Raw genomic sequence first — 19,587 nt, 5'->3', positions numbered from 1 at the left:
CTGTATAGAAGTCCATGCTAAAACTTGAGTGAGGTGTTATGCAGTAAAGCACAAAATGTATCTGAGAGAGTATGGTTTCTTGGCGCAGGACATGGTGTAACCATACGAAGCTCTGAACGTAGTCTTAATCATCCACAGCACATTCAGGGAAGAATACTCCATTTGGATGGACATACATTTCAATTAAAAAATGGTCTAAGATAACATCTTGGGCAGGACTCACTGGAAGCAAAACACAGACCAACATTTTTTTTGTTCATGTCAGCCCTGTGATGCATAGGTATGTGGATCCCATCCTCTTTAGAATGAGGCTAGAAGGTACATGAATGTATTTTCCATTTTTAGACCACTGGTATTTAGGTGTGTTTACAGAGAGACAGAGAAACTGTGAATGAACCATATCCAATAATAAGAATATGTGGCACCATACTCTAGCATCTCAACATTGATTTTTTTAAAATATTATTATGCTGTAGGTGCATGACTTCACATTTATTTGATTCCGGTTTTATAATCCTTACCCCAACCAAGCTTTCTACTAATTATAGATGTTTTGATGGTACTGTTGAACTGATACTTGCTTCCATATTGTTTAAATTAGCAGAGTGATATATTGTTTGTAGCATGTGTGGCTGTACATACACATGTGCTCTGCATGCTCCTGACATCGGATGTTGGGCTCGGATGATTCCAACTTTTTTTTCTTCTAAAAAACCTTTCGAGACACATGCTCTTGGTGATTCCTCCTCTGGTAGTGAATGTGCATAGGCACTGGCTCCATTGCTAGACTGTTTTTCTCCACCTTTCGTACGTGATTTAACACACTCCCGGTCTCAATAGGTTTGAAGGTTCCCGTTGCGCCTTGTAGTCTGTTACCTTCCATCCCAAGTGAGAATGTGCCTCAGAGTCTGTCACCTTCCATCCTATGTGAGAAGAGTGTTCAACTCGTTTCTTCAAACCGTGCCAATTTCATTCTTCCAGTACATCATCATGACAATGCCAGGCCTCTCGGCCCTCAGAGCCCTTCGGTCCACCTTGTGCTCCCGACTATCCTTCGAGAATGATCACCTGGGATAATGGAATGTATGCCCTTCAAGAGATGCCCATAGTGGCACTCTAAATAGCACTGGGCCAACCTCCACGCCATCTGCAACCTTTTCCTCTTGACGTAGCCATGATCAGAGCCATTGCGACTGTTGTACAGCTTTTTGCAGTAAGAAAACTTTGCACCAGCGCTGAGACCAATGGTGGGCCCACAGCGGGATGGCCAAATCCTCTGCAGAAACGGCGGATATCTTTGATGAGACCGATCTCCTCAGCACTGAGGAAGAGGAGGAAGCATTGGGTGAGCCACGATCCATGAGCCAGAGCCATGATCTTCCTGTACACCAGTCAAGTCCTCAGTTCATCAACACCGACATATTGGAGTCAGTTAAAGAGGAACTCATGGAGGAAGAAGAGATGGCTCCAGAGGACACTCCATCTATCTCGGTCAGCCAGTCCATGCTTGAAGACAGCTCTTAAACTTCACAAACGGGCGCACATTTTAGCTAAGCCGCGTTCCCATGTTCAGGTGTGACATCACACTCCAGTGCTGGTTGACACCAAAGCAAGGCATCAGAACTGAGAAAAGACCCTTCCAGGAGCCATGACCCTTGGCCGCCCTCGAGCCTGTGGACAATGAACCTTCAAAGCTGGCTTCTTCATTGAGGCTGAAAGTCATCAACACCGAAGTAACTTTTGGATCTAAGATCCACTCTTGACGTCGAGGAACGCCCCATCCTCGAGAAGCTGCAGCAGAAGCTTGATGGAAGGCAGAGGAAGATCATTATACTCCCTTACCCAGATCTCTGCCTTGGAAAAGACCCTGCCTAATAAACGTAGGCTTGCCTTCGATGAGGACCTGCCATCTGCCCTTGTTCCCATGCAATCACCCAGGCAATACCACTGCACTCCTTCGATCACCCAGCCTGTACTGCTAAAGTCCTTTGATCACTGTGCCACTCTTGCCTGCCAAAAGGCTCAGAGATGAAGCCTCTGCTCTTCCTCCTCCTTACCCATTACCACCTCCATCACCACCACCTCCCTCACCTCCTATGACTTCGCCATAGGGGACCCTAGAGTCATACTCCGTTACTAGCAGTCTTAGCCCTTATTCCCCTGCTGGGAACTTTATCCGGGTATATCAGAGGGTTCGTTTGAGAATTAGGATCCAGGCCCTCAGACAGACCCTGACCTAGAACATGTCCCAGTCAGGGCCTCCACCCCACTAGATGACACCTTGGAGTACCACAACGTCATTCAGTGTGCAGCTGCCTACCATAAAGTAGAAATATATGCCACCCAGAGGCGTCCTAGTAGAAACGCATTCAAAGACAGCGCTCTCTGTCCAGAACCTCACAATACTCAAAGGATGATCAAATCCGATCATGAGAACAGGAGTCAGTGAAAGCTTGTATGGTGATACAAAAAGAAATATAAGCTGGCACCTTCTGACCCGCTCTACATTCGGGGCATGTCCCACCGGATTCCTTAGTGGTTATGATTTGTGGGCAAATGATAGCACCCCAGGCAACAAGAAATGCTCCGCCTCCTGACAAGGAGAGCAAGTGGATCGATGCTGTGGGGAAAAGAGTAACAGAAAGTTTGGCCACATACTGGTGCATTGACGATTCTGTAGGCCTCCTTTCTTGCTACGACAGAGCCCATTGGGAGGAGATGGAGTGCACCTTCAGGATCTCATGATCAGTATCCCTTAGTATCACCATGACCCTAATGGTCTTTACCAAGTTTTTAGTGGTGGTAGCTGCTCACCTCAAGAGAGTAGAGACCCACGTCTTCCCCTTACTCAATGATTGGGTGATCAAGAGCTAAAGCAGACAGGAATGCCTAATCCACACTCAGCCTGGTGTTTTCAGTCAGCACCACAAAGTCACACTCGGAGCCGCTTATAGAATTCAACCCTTCTCAGAGTCAGTACTCAACTCTGTAGTGAGCAAAGCCTTCCGCAGCCCCCAAAGGGTGCGAGCATTCCAGCAGCTTCTCTTTTTCTTTTTCAGCTACTCTGTTCACTTTCAGTTCACACGGTAATGGGCCTTCTGGGAATGATGGCTTCATGCTTTGCTAAAGTACCTCATTCCAGACTACATATGCACCTGCTTCAGGAATGCCTCTCAAGCCATAATCTTATGGCCAGTTGAAAGATTTAGTGTTGGTAAGGGCCAGCACCCATTGCAACAATCTGCTGCAGGACAGGTCCTTTGCAGACCCAGTTTCACAAGCGACCATCACCATGGATGCATCTCTAGATGGCTGGGGAGCACACCTCTACGACATGACAGTCCAGGGTCTGTGGCCATCTCATGAAAGGGAACTCCATATCAAACACTTCAAGAGGGCATGGACATACGTAGGAAATCGCATAGGCCCCCTACACACACCTGCTATGCTGTTAAGTGGAAGCGTTTTGTCTACTGCTGAACTCCAAGGCATATAAACCCTCTTATGCCTATGGTGCAAGGCATTATGTGCTACCTCTTGCACTTACAAAAGTTAGGGTTAGCCTACACATCAATCTGGCTACATTTAGCTGCCATTGCTGCATCTGTGCAAAACATATATAATTAAAGCTTTTATGGAGGCCTGAAGCATGCCATTCCACCAAGTGTACTCCTAGCACCAGTCTGGAATCTTAATGTTGTCCTCACCAGACTTATGGGACCCACTTTTCAGCCACTGCATTCATGCCATTTGCACTTTTTCTCTTGGAAGGTTGTTTTGCTGGTAGCTATAACGTCTCTGAGACGTATTAGTAAACTACAGGCCCTCACATTGCAGGAATCTTTCTTCCAAGTACATCAGGACAGGGTGGTTCTTCATATGCTTACTGAAGATGGTCTCTTCATTCCATCTTAACCAGACCATCCAGCTCCCAGTTTTCTTTCCACATCCAGACTCAGTAGTTGGAAGGGCACTTCACATAGTTGGCCTGAAGCATGCTTTTCACTACATTGATAGAACCAAATCCTTCCACAAAACACGACAACTGTTTGTGGCATTTGCACAGTCTTATAAAGGTCATGTCACGTCTAAAGTGGGGATTGCCAGGTGGATTGTCAAATGCATCAAAACCTGTTACACAAACATATATAGAACCCTACGTTCCTGACCCAAGCCAGACTGCACCCATAAACAGGTGGCTACAATGCCCTTTCTAGGGAATATACCCATAGCAGGTATTTGTAAAGCTGCCACATGGTCCACTCCAAACACTCTTACATTATTGTGTGGATATTGTGTGGATATTATTTTATTATCATAATTTTTCTAAAATTATAGGTTCATGAAGGCAAGAAGCAGTGTGTGGCACACAATGCTTTCGGTGGTGATGGAGTCTATGCCATTGCGAGATGTTGTGTTTGGCCAAAAGCTGAGTGTCATATTGCTTCCAGTTCTCCATCTGAAGATGGTACTGGGGTGACTGTTAGCTGCTCAAAAGATGAACACATTTTGACAGGTAAGATGTTAGCTTTACATTAATAGCTTTGATGACAGTGTTTGAGAGTCTATTCTAATAGTTTGTCATTACTGTAAATTGTATTTGTTTTGTGACAGCATTTAGTAACTTTTGTCATATGACAATGTATCTGCAAAAGGACCTGATAGTTAATTAAAAGCAGTACTTAATTTGTGCTAGTGGTTGCCAGTGGGTCACCTCTCTTACTTATTTCACAGGACAGGGACCTCTGCCATTTCCTAAACTGTCCCGATTCTTGACTGCAGCTGCTTAAGTCAGGGAGCAAGGGATAAGATTTCCACCTTTCCAAAGGACTAATACCGAAAATGTTGGTTCTTGTTTTAAGACTCTGCAAGGGACCGGACACGATACTTAAATAGAATCTCCTGTTTTTGTTTCCTTTATTTCTCAGTCAGAAATCACTAAGGAAGTTCTAGAGCCCGTTTTAAAGTACTGTATTCTTATATTTTCTGTTTGAAGTATGTAGTGATAAGGCGGGAAATATCGGCTTTAGATTTATTTTTGTTTAATAATTTTTTATTAAGATTTCAGGAAAAGAAATACATTATTAATCCAATGAACACAATATGAATTAAATATATCTATTAATATATATGAGAAAATCATGAGCAAATAATTCAAAAGAGGAAAAGATAAAAAAGTGAAGAAAAAGAAAATAAGAGGATAGAAAGAGATAGAAAAGAAGAGAAGAAAGGAAAATAAAAGAAAGAAGAGAAAGAAAAAAAGAAAGAAGAGATTAAGAGAAAGTAGGAATTTAAGATGCATGTATAGATAGATAAGAAGTAAAAGATAGCCAAATTAAGTCAGATTTAATTTTCTGAGAAAGAGTAATAGAAGAAACAGTAGCAATTCTATGTTGATCACAAATATATTTCCACCAAGTTACTTTAGAGTTATCTTTCCAACATGACAAAATTACTTTAAATGCTAGAGCGATAAATAAGTCAAACAGCAAAGAAATATGATTAGAAACATCAAAATCAGGTGAGGCGGAAATGAGAAAAACATTTTGTATGGATAATGGACTATTACAATGAAATATTTTCATACATTTAGACCAAACAGATTGCCAAAACTTCATTACATTAGAACAATTGTAAAGTTGATGAATTAAAGTCCCATTGGATTTAGAACAGAACCCACATAGGGACGAGAAAGTAGGGGAAAACTTGGATATACCAACAAGGGTAATAACAGCTCTGTTATAAATAAAGTATAGGGATTGAGTGATACGAGCGTCAATAGAAGTTTTAAATAACTTGAGCCATAATTAATCCCTAGAAGAAATAGGAAGTGATAAAGATGAATCTGCTTCCCAAAGTAATTCAATATGGGATTTAGGTCGTTCAGTAATAGGTGATAACAGCATCTTATAAATAAAAGCAGCCTTAGGTCTATGGTCATGGGAAATACTATATAAAGGTGAGGGTGGAATGAGTGAGGGAGAAGCTAAGGGGAAACTTTTGGAAGATAAATAAGACTGCAAAGCTGTGGATATTAAAAAATATTTATTAAACAATGAATCAGGTAAATTATAATGTATTTGTAGGTCATGGAAGGGGGTAACAGAGTTATTATGGATTAATTGATGAGTAAAAATGATTTCCTTCTCCTTCCAGTGTTTATATTAAAATGATTTCCGTTTATATTTGATACATTTATTATAACAAATAGTGGAAGACAAAAAAGATTGATATGAATCTAAACCATTGGAAAAATTATTATATAATAAGTGACAAGAGTATTTTAAAAATTGATTATCTAACATGAAGGTACAATTAGAAATATATATTATATTTTGAAAAGAAGAATCTTTTAATAGGGAACGCTCAAACACAATCCAACGAGGGATAGGGATATCCGCAAAGTCATAAGTTAAGGCAAAAAATTGACGAATTAAAAATGCAGAATGAAAGGATTTAAAATTAGGAAAGCGTACAACACCTTCTGTTTTGGGACGTTTGAGTTACGTAAGAGCTATACGGAGGTGTTTGTTATTCCATAAAAACTTTGTACAAATAGAATTAATCTGTGAAAAATATGAAACAGGAATCTGAAAAGGTAACATGGATAATGCATAGAGGACATGCAGCACAATCATCATTTTAATAGTGTCTAATCTACCCCACCATGACGAATGAAGAGGGGACCAGGAAAGAAGGAGTGACTGTATTTTGGTTGTTAGGATATTAAACGTATAACTAATGGTGGCAGATAAGATATTTGATTTTTGTGGAACACCAGGTGAAATTAGTATTATTAAACATATATGGGTAGCAAATAGAGTTCAAGGGTAAGACTTCTGTCTTAGAAAAGTTCAACTTATATCCAGAAATACTGGAATACAACTGAACCTCATCCAAAAAAGTAGGGAGGAAAGAATTGGGATCAGACATATACACTAATATATCATCAGTGTATGCTGACAACTTAGTTTCTATAGCATTATGTGTAAAGCCAGAAATACGTGAATTAACTCAAATACTTTCAAGGAAAGGTTCAAGACATAAAACATATAACAAGGGTGAAAGAGGACAACCTTGGCGTGTACCTCTATATAATGGAAAAGATTTAGAAAAATGGTTATTCACAAAAATACTAGCATGAGGAAAAGAATAAAGCAATTTAACATTAGAAATAAAAGTTGGACCAAACCCAAACCATTCAAGTGTATTGAACATGAATGCCCAGTTTATATGGTCAAAAGCTTTTTTTGCATCTAAGGACAATGCTGCAAGTGGAGATTTATACTTGCCCTTAACAAAACCAGCTTGATCTGTCTTAACCAATAGTGGGATGATATTCTCAAGTTGGGAGGCAAGGATTTTAGCAAAAATCTCACAGTCATAATTGATTAATGAAATGGGGCAATAGTTTTTACAGAGGGGCTTGGAAATAAGAATAAGCAAGGCTTCCATGAAGGACCCAGAAGCTTTGGAATTAGCAATAAATGAGTTAAAAAATGGTCAGGAGTTTGGGAAGAAAAATAGATGAAAAAGTGGGAAAAAATTCAACAGAGAGACCATCAGGACCTGGTGCTTTCGATTGTTTTATGGATTTAATGGCTTCCATTATCGCCTGAGGAGTGACCTTTCTTTCTAGTAATTCAAATTTATCAGGAAGCAAAGGGGGTTTAGGGAGGCCCGAAAAAAAGGAGTGTAAATTTTGAGTGGAGCGATTCGTATCATCAGTGTACAATTTCTTCATCAGAGGATGCTAGGATATTAGTAGAATCATTAAGAATAGGGCCAACATTTTTACGTTCAGATTTAAATTTTAAGTAGTTGGCCAGCATCTTACCAGCTTTATTTTGCCCTCCATTATACCATGATTTTAAGAAGAACATTACATGCATCAATTGTGCCAAGTTTGTTAAGAGCAGATTTGGCCTTAGTTCATGGAGGACAGAGGAAGTTCCTGAAGTAAAGTAATTATGTTCCAGCATTTTGAGTTGTTGTAGTATAATTGCATACTTGGCCTTAGCAATTCTCTTCATTTTTGCTGAGTATGAAATAGGAAAGGCAAGGAAGGAGGCCTTAAAGGCATCCTAAGTATTAGTACCGGAGGTGTCCAAAGAAATATTAATATAAAAAAATTAATTAATAAAAGTAGTAGCTGCGGTTACATTAGCATTGTCAGATTGCAAAAAATTATTAAGCTTCCAATGGCCAACTTTTGGAGGACTCAAGGAAAGATCAAGAACAGAAAAAACAAGTGCATGATCAGAAATAAAAATAGATCCAATCTTAGAGGATTTAATAGAGGGTTTACTAACCAAAATATAATCAATTCTACGACGAGTATGATGAACATTAGAATAAAAAGTAAACTCCAGGGTATCAGGGTTACATGTCCTCCAATCATCATATAATGAATGAGAGGTAATGGCAGATTGGAAAGATTTATGGGTTTTATCAGGACTGAATTTACATTTGGATTGTCTATCAAAGAAAGGATCCAACCATTGGTTAAAATCTCCAGCAACAATAACATTTGGGCCATCAATAGAGGAGAGTAACATTTTAATGCTGTTCCAAAAGTCAGGATCTGGCTTAACAGGGCCGTAGATATTCAATAAGACAAGTTCTTTATTTTGTATAACAACCTGAGCCATTACTCAGCGTCCATCACTATCACATTGCGTAGATAAAATCTGTACTTGCAACCATTTATTAAATAATATAGCAACACCACCTTTTCGATTAAAGGCTGGAGAATAAACACTTTTACCCACCCATTGTCTCTTCAATTTAAGTGACTCTATATCATTACAATGCATTACCTGAATAAACGAAACATGAGAATTCAATTTAGACAAATGAGAGAGTACCTTTTGTCTTTTGACGGGGTTTCCAAGACCACGAACATTTCATGTGACAACGATACACATAATGGAGGGAGGGGAGAGTAATACATGAATGGTGATGATACACTTTAGGAGAACAGCTGAAAGCAGAAAGACACCACTTATTAAATAAATCCCGAAAACAAAATGTAGAACAACAAATAACAACAATAGGCACATGCATCAAGCAACATATTGTTAAAGAGAAAGAATAAACAGGAAAGAATGAAGAAAGAAAAAAATACAAAGAAGAAAAGATAGATCAAGGAAAGATATCCAGATCTAAGAAACAGAGTAAACAAAGTGAGCATGGGGCGTAACTGCGCTTAGAACAGATGAAGCAGCAAAGGAGCAATTTAAGGAATAATCATAGGAACAGCCATAGGAAATCTATTAGAGGGAAATAAAGGAGAGAAGCTAAAGACGTTGAGTAGAACTATCCATAGAGCTAGAAGTGAGCAAGAAAGACTTCAATTTAGCAGGATCATCAAAAGAGCGAGAAGAGCCATTATAAGTAATTTTACATAAGCAGGGATGCAAAATTCCATAACGAATGTTTAACTGTCTCATCTGAGAACGAAGAGCAAGAAATGTCTTCCTTCTGGCATTAGTAGCATTGGAGATATCCTGAGAGAGGAAAAATGGTGTGGCCAGCCCAAACAAGACGACGATTCACCTTAGCCGCCTGTAGGACACGCATAAGGTCTGTGAAGTCCAAAAATAGCATTATAATTCCTCTAGGTCGTACAGAATTTGGCTGAAGATGACCCAAATGATGAGCACTTTGGATATTCAGTGAAGGTTCTAGAAGAAGATCAATGAGCTTTGACGTGAGGTGAATTGTCACTGGCCATCATGGAACGTCGAGAAGGATGAAAATTCACTTTCAATGGAGACCTCCATATGCCCATATATAGGAAAAGAATAAATTGAGCTTCTCCGATGGAAATTGAAAGCAGACAGGAGTTGTTTTTAAAAAATAAAAAAAAACACTCAGAGGAAAATTGTAGTTGACCCCTCAAAAAAGTCGCTCCAGATGACCAAACATCAATGAAAGTCAAACTGTGGACGTCATCTGAGCAGAATTATTCATACGCAATTATGAGGGAACAGCAGGAGATGAGTAGCTCCAAAGAAGCATGTAAAAATAGTCCAGTTTGCAGCAATAGGTCAGTATATTGGCAGGATAGGGTTTGCGAAGAGATGAGAGCAAAAATTGTAGTAAAAGAAAAAGAAAAAACGTTGCCAAGCGCTACATATTAACACACTGGTTTTAAAACACTCAGACGAATATACTAGTTGACCCCTCAAAAAATGTGCTCTCAAGACTACCACACATCAATAAAAGCCAAACTGTGGACGTCATCTGAGCAGAATTATACATGCGCAATTATGAGGGAACAGCAGGAGATGAGTAGCTCCAAAAAAGCATGTAACAATAGTCCAGTTTGCAGCAAAAGGTTATTATTTCATCAGGATAGAGTTTGTGAAGAGATGAGAGCAAAAATTGTAGTAAAAGAAAAAAAAAAAACGTTGCCCAGCGCTACATATTAACCAGCTGGTTTTACCTTAGAAGGCATTCAAAGAAATCGAGTGCCATGCCCAAAATGGCGGCCACTCGTGTGGGAGAGACGAGGAGGTTATAGTCTTCTTAATATGCTCAGGCAAGAGCTCGAGAGAGTGAAGGACGGCTTCAAACGATGCCTCTGTGGTTCAGGAACATCTAAAGCGCAACCGCTTTGCTCGGCGGTGGAATTTACGGCTTTTAAACAATTACTGAGTTCCACGATGTAGCGGAGCACAGCTCATAGTAGGTCCAGCTCGAGACCACTCCCCCCCAGCTTTAGATTTTTAAACGATGTAAAGCTTCTCTTTTTTTTTGTATGTTTGTAGCCGAAGTCTTTCTTTTATGCTTGCTGTTTTGTGATGATATTTTACTCCACTGAGTGGCAGAGTATGTTGGTTTCTTTTGTGTTTTCTATTTAATAACTTCGGTCTGCATTCCATTTGATACAGGCTGCAGTTCCCATTCGCTTTCGGCCCCTTTCAGTGACAATGTACGGCCTGTTGTAAGCAAACAAGATGAGATAGACTTATGTGTGGGGAAAAGTGATGTGACCTCACATGCATCCTGTTGCCATGCTCCCAGTATTGAATGCCACGTCAAGGAGCATACTCCAGTAGGATTCACAGAAAAGGTAAAGCGAGTAGTGAATATTCTAAATCCTTTTTAACCGTTTATATATTTCTCTATGCGCACACTGCCATAACTTACATAGTTCTTAGCAAAATCATTACAAAGATAGTATTAAATGTACATTTCATCACTTTTCATGTGTGTTCCATTACGTTATTTGTTTTAGCATGTCCTTCCATGCAAGGCCACTTTCTACAGTACTTAACCCTTTCGATGCTGATGACGAGCTCAGCTCGTCATCACCCACGGGTGTCGTGTGCTGATGACGAGCTGAGCTCGTCATGAAACATGTAAAATATGAATATTCAGCACAGCGTGAAAATCCCCGCAGCAGCCATGTGGTTAAGGCAGAATATTTTACTTAGCACACGCTGCTGTTCTTTACTGAACCCAGTCACAGTGTTCTACCACGAGAATGGGGTATCTCCAAGTTGTCTATGGGATCTGACCAGAAGAACAGTGTTAGGATGTGGTAAAATTCACTGCGAGAAAATCATTTTTATAAAGGGCCAAATTACATACACAGCAAACTCCTCTCTGGTGCAATAACTTCACCCCATTGCTACTTCGTATAAAAGCATGTCACTTATAAATGTATATGTTGGTAGATGCATTATAAAGTAGCACCGAGTTCTTCAAAATTCTTTGTTTCTTTTATTCAAATGTCAACATTATTTTACAGTATATGCTTTCGTTTCGTATTCATCTTATAGAGCTTTTAATGAATGTACATAGTTCATGTTGTTGTTACACCCAATTATTCCACTGGCTAAAATCTTTACACTTCTTTGATCTAAGTGTCTTGTGGAATCTTCCGGGGGTGTTTTTTTCCAAAACCAGAATATAGCACTCTTTCGTGAGGGGTAGGGTCCTTGACACACAGGGGGTTGGATCCCAATGAGAAAACGAAACAAGAAGGCCTTGCATGGAAATTCTTAATTTTTTTTTAGACAAGTCCTATCAAAAGAAAACTCACTTGATTGATCAATATAAACATTTATTAGTAAGTTCTTGGGCCACTTTAAATATATTTCACATGTATACCTTATTATCTACATACCCAGATAAATCTATGATTCAATGCTTTTCATTATGCATGTGACCTGTCGCCTGTGAATCAGTCTGTGCAATTTAAAAAACCTTTGTACTCACATTCTTATCCAGTTTCACAATTATTCCTGTGAAAAAATCATGGGAAAGATGGTAGAATGAGAAAGGTTACCAGATAGGTTTTTAAGAAATGGTCTTTTATATTTAGGGAAACCGTCCAAATTTCTGATACTCATTTCAAGGGGGGACTATTGGGTGCACGATTCAAAAAGAGCAACAAAAAAACATTTCCTATGTTTGAATTGCACTTCTTCCTGCTCCAAAGTTGGAAAACCCATTATTTGCCTTGGGGCAAATGTTGACACGTTTCAACACTAACTCTGGAGGGTCTCCTCAGGACTTAGAACCGGGTACCATTACTTTGGTGAATGGAATCCACAGGCTGAACGAAACTGGAATCATGTGCAAACTTGGAAACTGCCGATATGACTTTAGAGACACGGGCTCTCCCTCACGCTGAGGTCGCAGATCAAACAGTGTCTTGTGAAGCTGATGGCTGTGAGTACTCCCAGCCGACAGCTTCACAAGATGCTTTCCCAAACACAGCCTACTGTAATGTGCAACACTAGCCATTAGACAACTCTGTCAATTTTAATGTAGGCTATTGTCATGGCTTTCACTATCGGAATCTTAGAGTGACTCTGAGAAAGTGAAGAGGGGTGCTGGAACTAGGGATGTGGCAGTTGTTGCAGCACCTTCAGACTTCAGAAAGGTAATGGAAAACAATGTGATTCCAAGATGCATAACAATACAATTTTCTTATTTATGTGGCTAAATTATGTCAATTTTAATTTTTACAAAAAATTATTAAAAAGAGACCATCAATAAATCAGATTGACTTTAGCCATGCGAGCACACAATGGAAAATAAATGTGCAGTGATTTCCTTTCTCACCTTATGGCAATACATGCTTGCCACTACATTCCACAATTAAAAGGCTTAAATGTGCCTCACTTGTATTATATACTAGCAGCCCGTCCCGACGTTGTCCGGGTATGAATTGCTGCCGGCCAGTAGTATATTGTTTTGTAGGATTTCGTTTTGATAGCATTTCTTATCTGTGACAGGCCTGTGAAACACTCCGATTCACAGTGCACTGCTGATGCACTTAAGAGTGCGCGTTCAGTAGTGTGTGAACTCGAGTTTCCCTACTTTATTTTTCTTTGCAATATTATATAGCGCGAACTCGACAACATGGCATGAGCACAATTTACATTACAGAAGAACACATTCATTTGTGGTAGGCACGGGGAGACAAAGCGATTTGCCTGGAATCACAAGATGTTGAGCTGATGCCGAGATTCGAACGTAGCTCCCCAGCTCTAAAGTTCGCAATTCTAGAACTTGTGGCGGGAGGTGTGTCTAAAAGTGTATGTCGGTGCTGGCCATCAATGAGAGAGACCTGTGCATTTTTCAAATGGGTGGTGAAAAAAGTATGTTGCTGGAGATGTGGGCCGCCGTTCCACCAATGTACTTACCGGGGGAGGGTAAACACCCATTATTCCGCAACTTTTTTTCCGCATACCATCACTCCGCATACTTTCATTACGAAAGTACCATGACTCCGCAATGCCATTATAACGCAAGGCATTACATTTTATATGCTTTTACCACGCATACATTTACAACGAAATTTGTTGTAAAGGCATGACTGTTAAAAGCATGTTTTTTTAAAATGTTTGGATAAGTTAAGTATGGGTATAGGGGTATATGTTTTGGGGTACTGAGGTATATGTTTTGGGGTGTTTGGGTATTTTAAGGATTCAGATATAGTTTTGGGTTATGGGGTACAGGGGTAGTTTTAGGGTTAAGTGGTAGGTTTGGGTTTTGGGGTACCGGGGTATTTTAAGGGTTCAGGGCTAGGTTTCAGTTTTGGGGTACAGGGGTATTTTAGGGTTCAGGGGTAGGTTTGGGTTTTGGGGTACAGTGGTATTTTTAGGGTTCAGGGCTAGGTTTGGGTTTTGGGGTACAGTGGTATTTTTAGGGTTCAGGGCTAGGTTTGGGTTTTGGGGTACAGGGGTATTTTTAGGGTTCAGGGGTAGGTTTGGTTTTTGAGGTACAGGGGTATTTTTAGGGTTCAGGGCTAGGTTTGGGTTTTGGGGTACAGGGTATATTTATAGAGTTAAGATGGGTTAGTGTTTAAGGGTGTTGGGGTATTTTAATGAGTAAGGGTGGGTTATGATTATGGGGTGCAGGGTATTTAAAGGGAGCAGGGTGGGATTAGCACACGATATGAGACATGGCATGAAGGGCGGAACGTACCACCCGCCCCCAGCTTTTGTCACGCCCCAGCACACGCCCACAGCACAACGCAGACACGCCCACAAGGGACTACTTTGCTGGCACGGTTCTTTTACCTTTTAAATGTATATGGTGGGCGTCTGCATAGCCTATGTCCTTCTGCTGCAACTGCCCTTTCCAACGCTGTATTGGGTGTTGTGATTGGTGCTGTGGTTCCTGATATTACCCGCCTCAAAGGTTTGGGCTCTCTATTATATTAGTATGGATAAAGGTTATAAAGTAGCTATTTTTACATTGGAGTCCTCCCAGCCGGCAGCCTGACAAGACACTGTTTGATCAGTCACTGCATCAATGTGAGGACTGTAAAATCAGCAGAAAAAGAGAGTTAAGAAATGGGCACTACCTCATGAACATCTTCCGGCAGAGGCAAAAACATTGTGAAAGAGCGTCCTGTGTCCCTTGAGTCATACTCGCAGCGTCCAGGTTTGCTCATGATTTCAGCTTCTTTCACCCTGTGCATTCCATTAACTAACGTGAAGGAACCCAGTTCCAAGTCCTGATGAGACCCTCCACTGAGCTAGGTTCAAAACGTGTCAATATTTACCCCAAGGCAAATAATTGGATTTCCATCTTGGGTTCTGAAAAGCAGGCCAATTTAAACATAGAAAACTATTTTTTGTTTATTTTCCTGAATCATGCAGCCAATAGCCTTCCCTCGGGATATGTATCAGAAATTTGGATAGTTTCCCTAAATACACAAGAATATTTCTCAGAGACCTTGTTGGAAATCTTTCTCTCTCTCTCCAGCTTCCTTTCCTTTTTTTACATGAATAATTGTGGAACTGGCCCATACGAATGTGAATCCAGATGTTTTTAGATTGCACAGATTGAGTCACAGGTGACAGGGTCACATGCACAATAGAAAGCATTGAGTCCTATATGGCTCTGTGTGTGTGTATAATAATGTATTTATGCAAAATGTATTTGACTTGACCCGAGAACATTGTAATGAATGTCTAAACTGTTCAATCAACTGAGTGTTACTTTAATTGAACTAGTGTTAAAAAGAATTAAGAAATTCCATGCGAGGTCTTGTTTATTTTGATTTCACATTTTAGGCATCCAGACAGTCGTTCACAGATCCTGTGGATAAAAAGTAATCTTCGGATGTGTCACTACACCTGGGAGAGAATACTAATCCGTTCTGCCTTCTACATTTATAGTCTATCAAGCTTCAATTCTTAAATAGCAATCCAGTGCACTGTTCGGATGTCTTGTCCAGTTTTAACCTAAAATTGTATGCTAAAATGTTAAGATGCATAGGCTTTCGAAGTCCCATGATGGTATACAATCAATGCCATGTGATAAAGGTCTTTGTCTGGACATCTGCACGATTACACACTACAGCACATGTGCATATGCCTTTTGATTAGTACCTATAAATAGTGTTGATCTAGGATTTGCGTTCATGTTTCTAGTCTAATTTCACATTTTCAATGATGGTAGTGTCCTATGTTTACTCACATCACAGGGTATTGTTAACAATGTAAATACAACACTAAGACCAGTGCTTTAAATGGGCAGGTATTGTCCGGTACTGAGTACCTGTACTTTTTAACTTCTAAGAGAAAGTACCTGCACATCTCAGCACAGCCGCAATACATTTACCAGCACTTCCTGGGAGCAAACAGTTACTCCGAATAGTGAGTACCTGCACTTCTATATTTCCATTTAAAGCACTGATTATGACCGTGGTAGACCGCTTGTCAAATATCGCTCTCATTATGTACGTTGGCCTGGACTTTATAAGTAAGTCTTCATTAGCAAATGGGAAGGAACTTTCCCAGGTGTGCATAACTAAACAGGTTTTATTGTTCTGATTCTAGGTGAGCGTCTCTTGCGATGGTGGCTGGACCCTGACTGGCTGCAGCGCTTATTCACGAGGTTCTGGGACTCTGGGAGCTTACGCTGTTGACAACACGTGTTTCGTGGTAAATGCAAAAGGAGGCAAGGGAGCCGCAGCGATAGCAGTCTGTTGCAGAAGCAAGCACCTGGACAATGACAAGCACAATACCAACTACAAATGATCATCGGATGCCCTGAAACTTCATCCTCTTGCACTGAAACTCAAATGACATTCTCAAGACCTACCCGTTTCACAAGCATGCAAAAGAAACAACTATATATGCTTTCTATCCTGCCCTTAGTCCATCCAGAGAACTCAATCCTCCTGTTAACTGACAGGCTGGCACTTTTGGCTAATGTCCATTTTTGTATATGAACATTGCTCTTTAGTATGGATTGATTACTTTCCTATTAGTGCTAGAGCTTTTCGCCAAAGCAACATTGTGTAGGCTTTCTGCTTTTTAAGTAGGACTTTACCACTATATCAATGTTTTTAAGAAGCACTCAAAGTAGAGGTGAATTGAGGTATATGGAGGCAGAAGTGGCGGATTTCCAGATCAACAACACCTGTTAAACATTCCCTACCAAAGAGCCGCCTCCAAGGCTGGTGGAATTGTTTGATACCTCGTCAGTAAAATAGAGAGTGGGCAGACATCATAACTCTTGATAATGCATGTATACAATATTCCAACAAACCTCCACCAGGTTTTATCTTTGCAGTCCAAAATAACCACAACATCTTTACCTTTCCAGTTTCATATATAGTTTGTCATTATCTTATTATGCACTGGGAACACTCATATGCCACCTCCTAGAAAATGTTGGCTCATGAAATGGTTAAAACATAATTTCTATTCTAGTGTATTAAAAATAAGATGTTTTTTTCTGCAGACACAGGCAAAAGCGAATGTAATAGCTAATGAGTTGCATAGTTTAGTAACCAGTACATTTCCTATTGCTGGTTCTGTCACCGAAGAATTGCAAAGAAAATATCTAAAACCCACGTGCAGCCAATATGCGATAGCCAAGCACAATACAGATGTGACAGCTGGAGGGGGCAGAGGAAGCTTGCAAAGAAACTGCACTGTTTTTGTTTCCTCACCTCTAAAGAGAAGGATCCTTTGATGTGGCAGCTGTTGTTACATCAAGCCATCCTCTCAGGATGATATTAGTACATACACGGTTCACCACGTACACTCGCGTGTCCCAAGGAACGTATTTGGCAGGTTTGTCTAAAATTGTAATGACTCCCACTTTTTAATGTAGTCCTTGTCCAATTAGAAACGAAGTTGCTGATGTACTATACCCGGTTCGCACAACCTGACTGTGCTGATTGCGCACTGAGTTGCCTGTAAACAGGGCTTCATTTTGTGATGTGACTTATGTACAAACCAATCTAGATTACAAACCCTCCTGCCTTGTGAATATTAATGATGCAGGAGACATTTTTCTATCCCATACGAACTGAGGGATGAAAGCCTAAGGAAGACCGCAGGCCTCTGTTCTTTATGAACAGTTTTTTAAAACAGCCAGTATCCCTTCAAGAGACCATGGATGCTTTTAAATAAAAATGCTCACTTGGGAGGGATAACATTGAGGGCATTCTCCCCTCAAGGCACCCGTCACTATTTCAAAAGCAGAAGCTATCCCATGGGCAGCACTTCCCCCTCAATTGGTGGCTGGTTTGTACCCAGGATGGTGGGGCAAAAATAAATAAATAGATGAATAAATAAATTGACCTCACCTGCCGCCCCCAAAACTCGTACCGCCCGGGAGGACCGCCCCCTGCTACCTCTTGCTATGCCACCATGAGGACGGGTTGCTGAAAAATAAAATGGTAATAAATAAACTTTATTTTTCAGCTCTCTGGTTTGTGGGGGAACTCTCCTCCGCTCAAATGGTGGAGCTACCCCAGTACCCCAGGTTGAGTGTCAATAACTGATCAATATTTTCAAACGCAGTGGCATTCTCAAACCATTGATACATAATGCCCATTTTATGCCCATACTATTTTTGATACAGAATGTGTCACAAAAGATGTTTGAGTTAAAAAAAGCCTTCCTCATGTTTAGTATATTGTGGCAGTGCTATTTGTGATCGCAACGCCTATGATTTTGTGAATTGTGGACGTTTTATGTATCAGGCCCCTAAATGCTGCATAGGCATCACACAATGTCCGACTGCCAGGCTCCATATGCAGTCTCCCTCAAGACCACTGCCCGGGAAATCAACAGTTTTGAGGCACTAGTCTACTGTATGTGGGACTGTAGCAGACAGTTGAACAACATTGATTTTTGCTGTTGTTAACTTATTTTAAGGCAAAATGAATGCTTTATAGTCTTGGCGCCGCTATGGTACATTTGAACTGAATGTGCAGGAAAGAACCTCTGTACTGCTTTCAATAGGCAGGTTGTAATGACTTCTTTGCCATTTTGTTTGTACTTTTTTTTAGAATGTCTTAATTGCCATGATCTGCTTATTATGCCTTTGGTGGTTTGGTGGTGATTTGTCTTTCTGGGCTCTGAAAGCTATTCGATCAGTAAAACACTGAATGGTAGATAAAGTAGATGAATGAATGAAATGACATCTTAGCTCTTTTTCCGGTAACTTGTTCCTGGGGACCATAAGCCTTTGTTAAGCCATTGCACAACATATTGTTATCCTCGCAAAATGTATTATGTGCTGAAAAAAATGGCTAACAACGTTCGTGATCAATTGGAGTGTGTGTGAAGCATAGGTTTGGAACACAAAGCTTATGCAGCATGTTGCGTGTGAAAATTTTTTATTTCTTTTTTTAAAGTCTGATTGTGTATTACTTTTTTTATCTTGAAGCTATTTATTCTGAGTTTTGTATACATCACATTTTGTACGGCAGTTAAATATTTTGGAATAAATACACTACAACCCCTTTTGTATTGGCACTGGTTTACTCTTTCCATCATGTTGAAGAGGAACGGCTGTAATACTGTCCGATGATGAAACAGAAAAACAGGGCGAGATGTTTGCTAACTAGGGCCACAATTCCAACTGCAGTTTGTTATGGGAATAAGTACTATTAGTAGTAATTTAATTGGGCTATTTTTTAATATTGCTAAAGTGGGCATCCTAGAAAGAAGGATAAGAAATAATATTTGTGATTATCTAGAAGTGTTCTACCTCTGGCACTTGCAGGACACCCATCTGACCAACTCCTAGCTTCTTATACTTCAGTTTTCATTGCGATGTTACAACCACCCTTCACATATTGCCAGA

The 19,587-nt window shown here is 40.2% G+C and overlaps 1 protein-coding gene across 2 annotated transcripts in view; it reads left to right on the top strand.

The window, feature by feature from the left end:
* PCSK9 (proprotein convertase subtilisin/kexin type 9) overlaps positions 1–19,246 on the top strand; it is a 131,455-nt gene extending 112,209 nt beyond the window's left edge. For both annotated transcript variants that reach the window (XM_086952693.1, XM_086952698.1), the window contains 3 exons: positions 4,339–4,516; positions 10,899–11,080; positions 16,317–19,246. In XM_086952693.1, the coding sequence (XP_086808819.1) occupies positions 4,339–4,516; positions 10,899–11,080; positions 16,317–16,517 (561 nt within the window). In that variant the 3' untranslated portion in view covers positions 16,518–19,246. The remainder of the gene's footprint in view (positions 1–4,338; positions 4,517–10,898; positions 11,081–16,316) is intronic.
* The last annotated feature ends 341 nt before the right edge of the window (positions 19,247–19,587 follow it).

This window comes from Lissotriton vulgaris, chromosome 1_1, assembly GCF_964263255.1.
Source record: "Lissotriton vulgaris chromosome 1_1, aLisVul1.2, whole genome shotgun sequence".
NCBI lineage: Eukaryota > Metazoa > Chordata > Amphibia > Caudata > Salamandridae > Lissotriton > Lissotriton vulgaris.
This window is presented reverse-complemented; position numbering and strand designations above follow the sequence as displayed.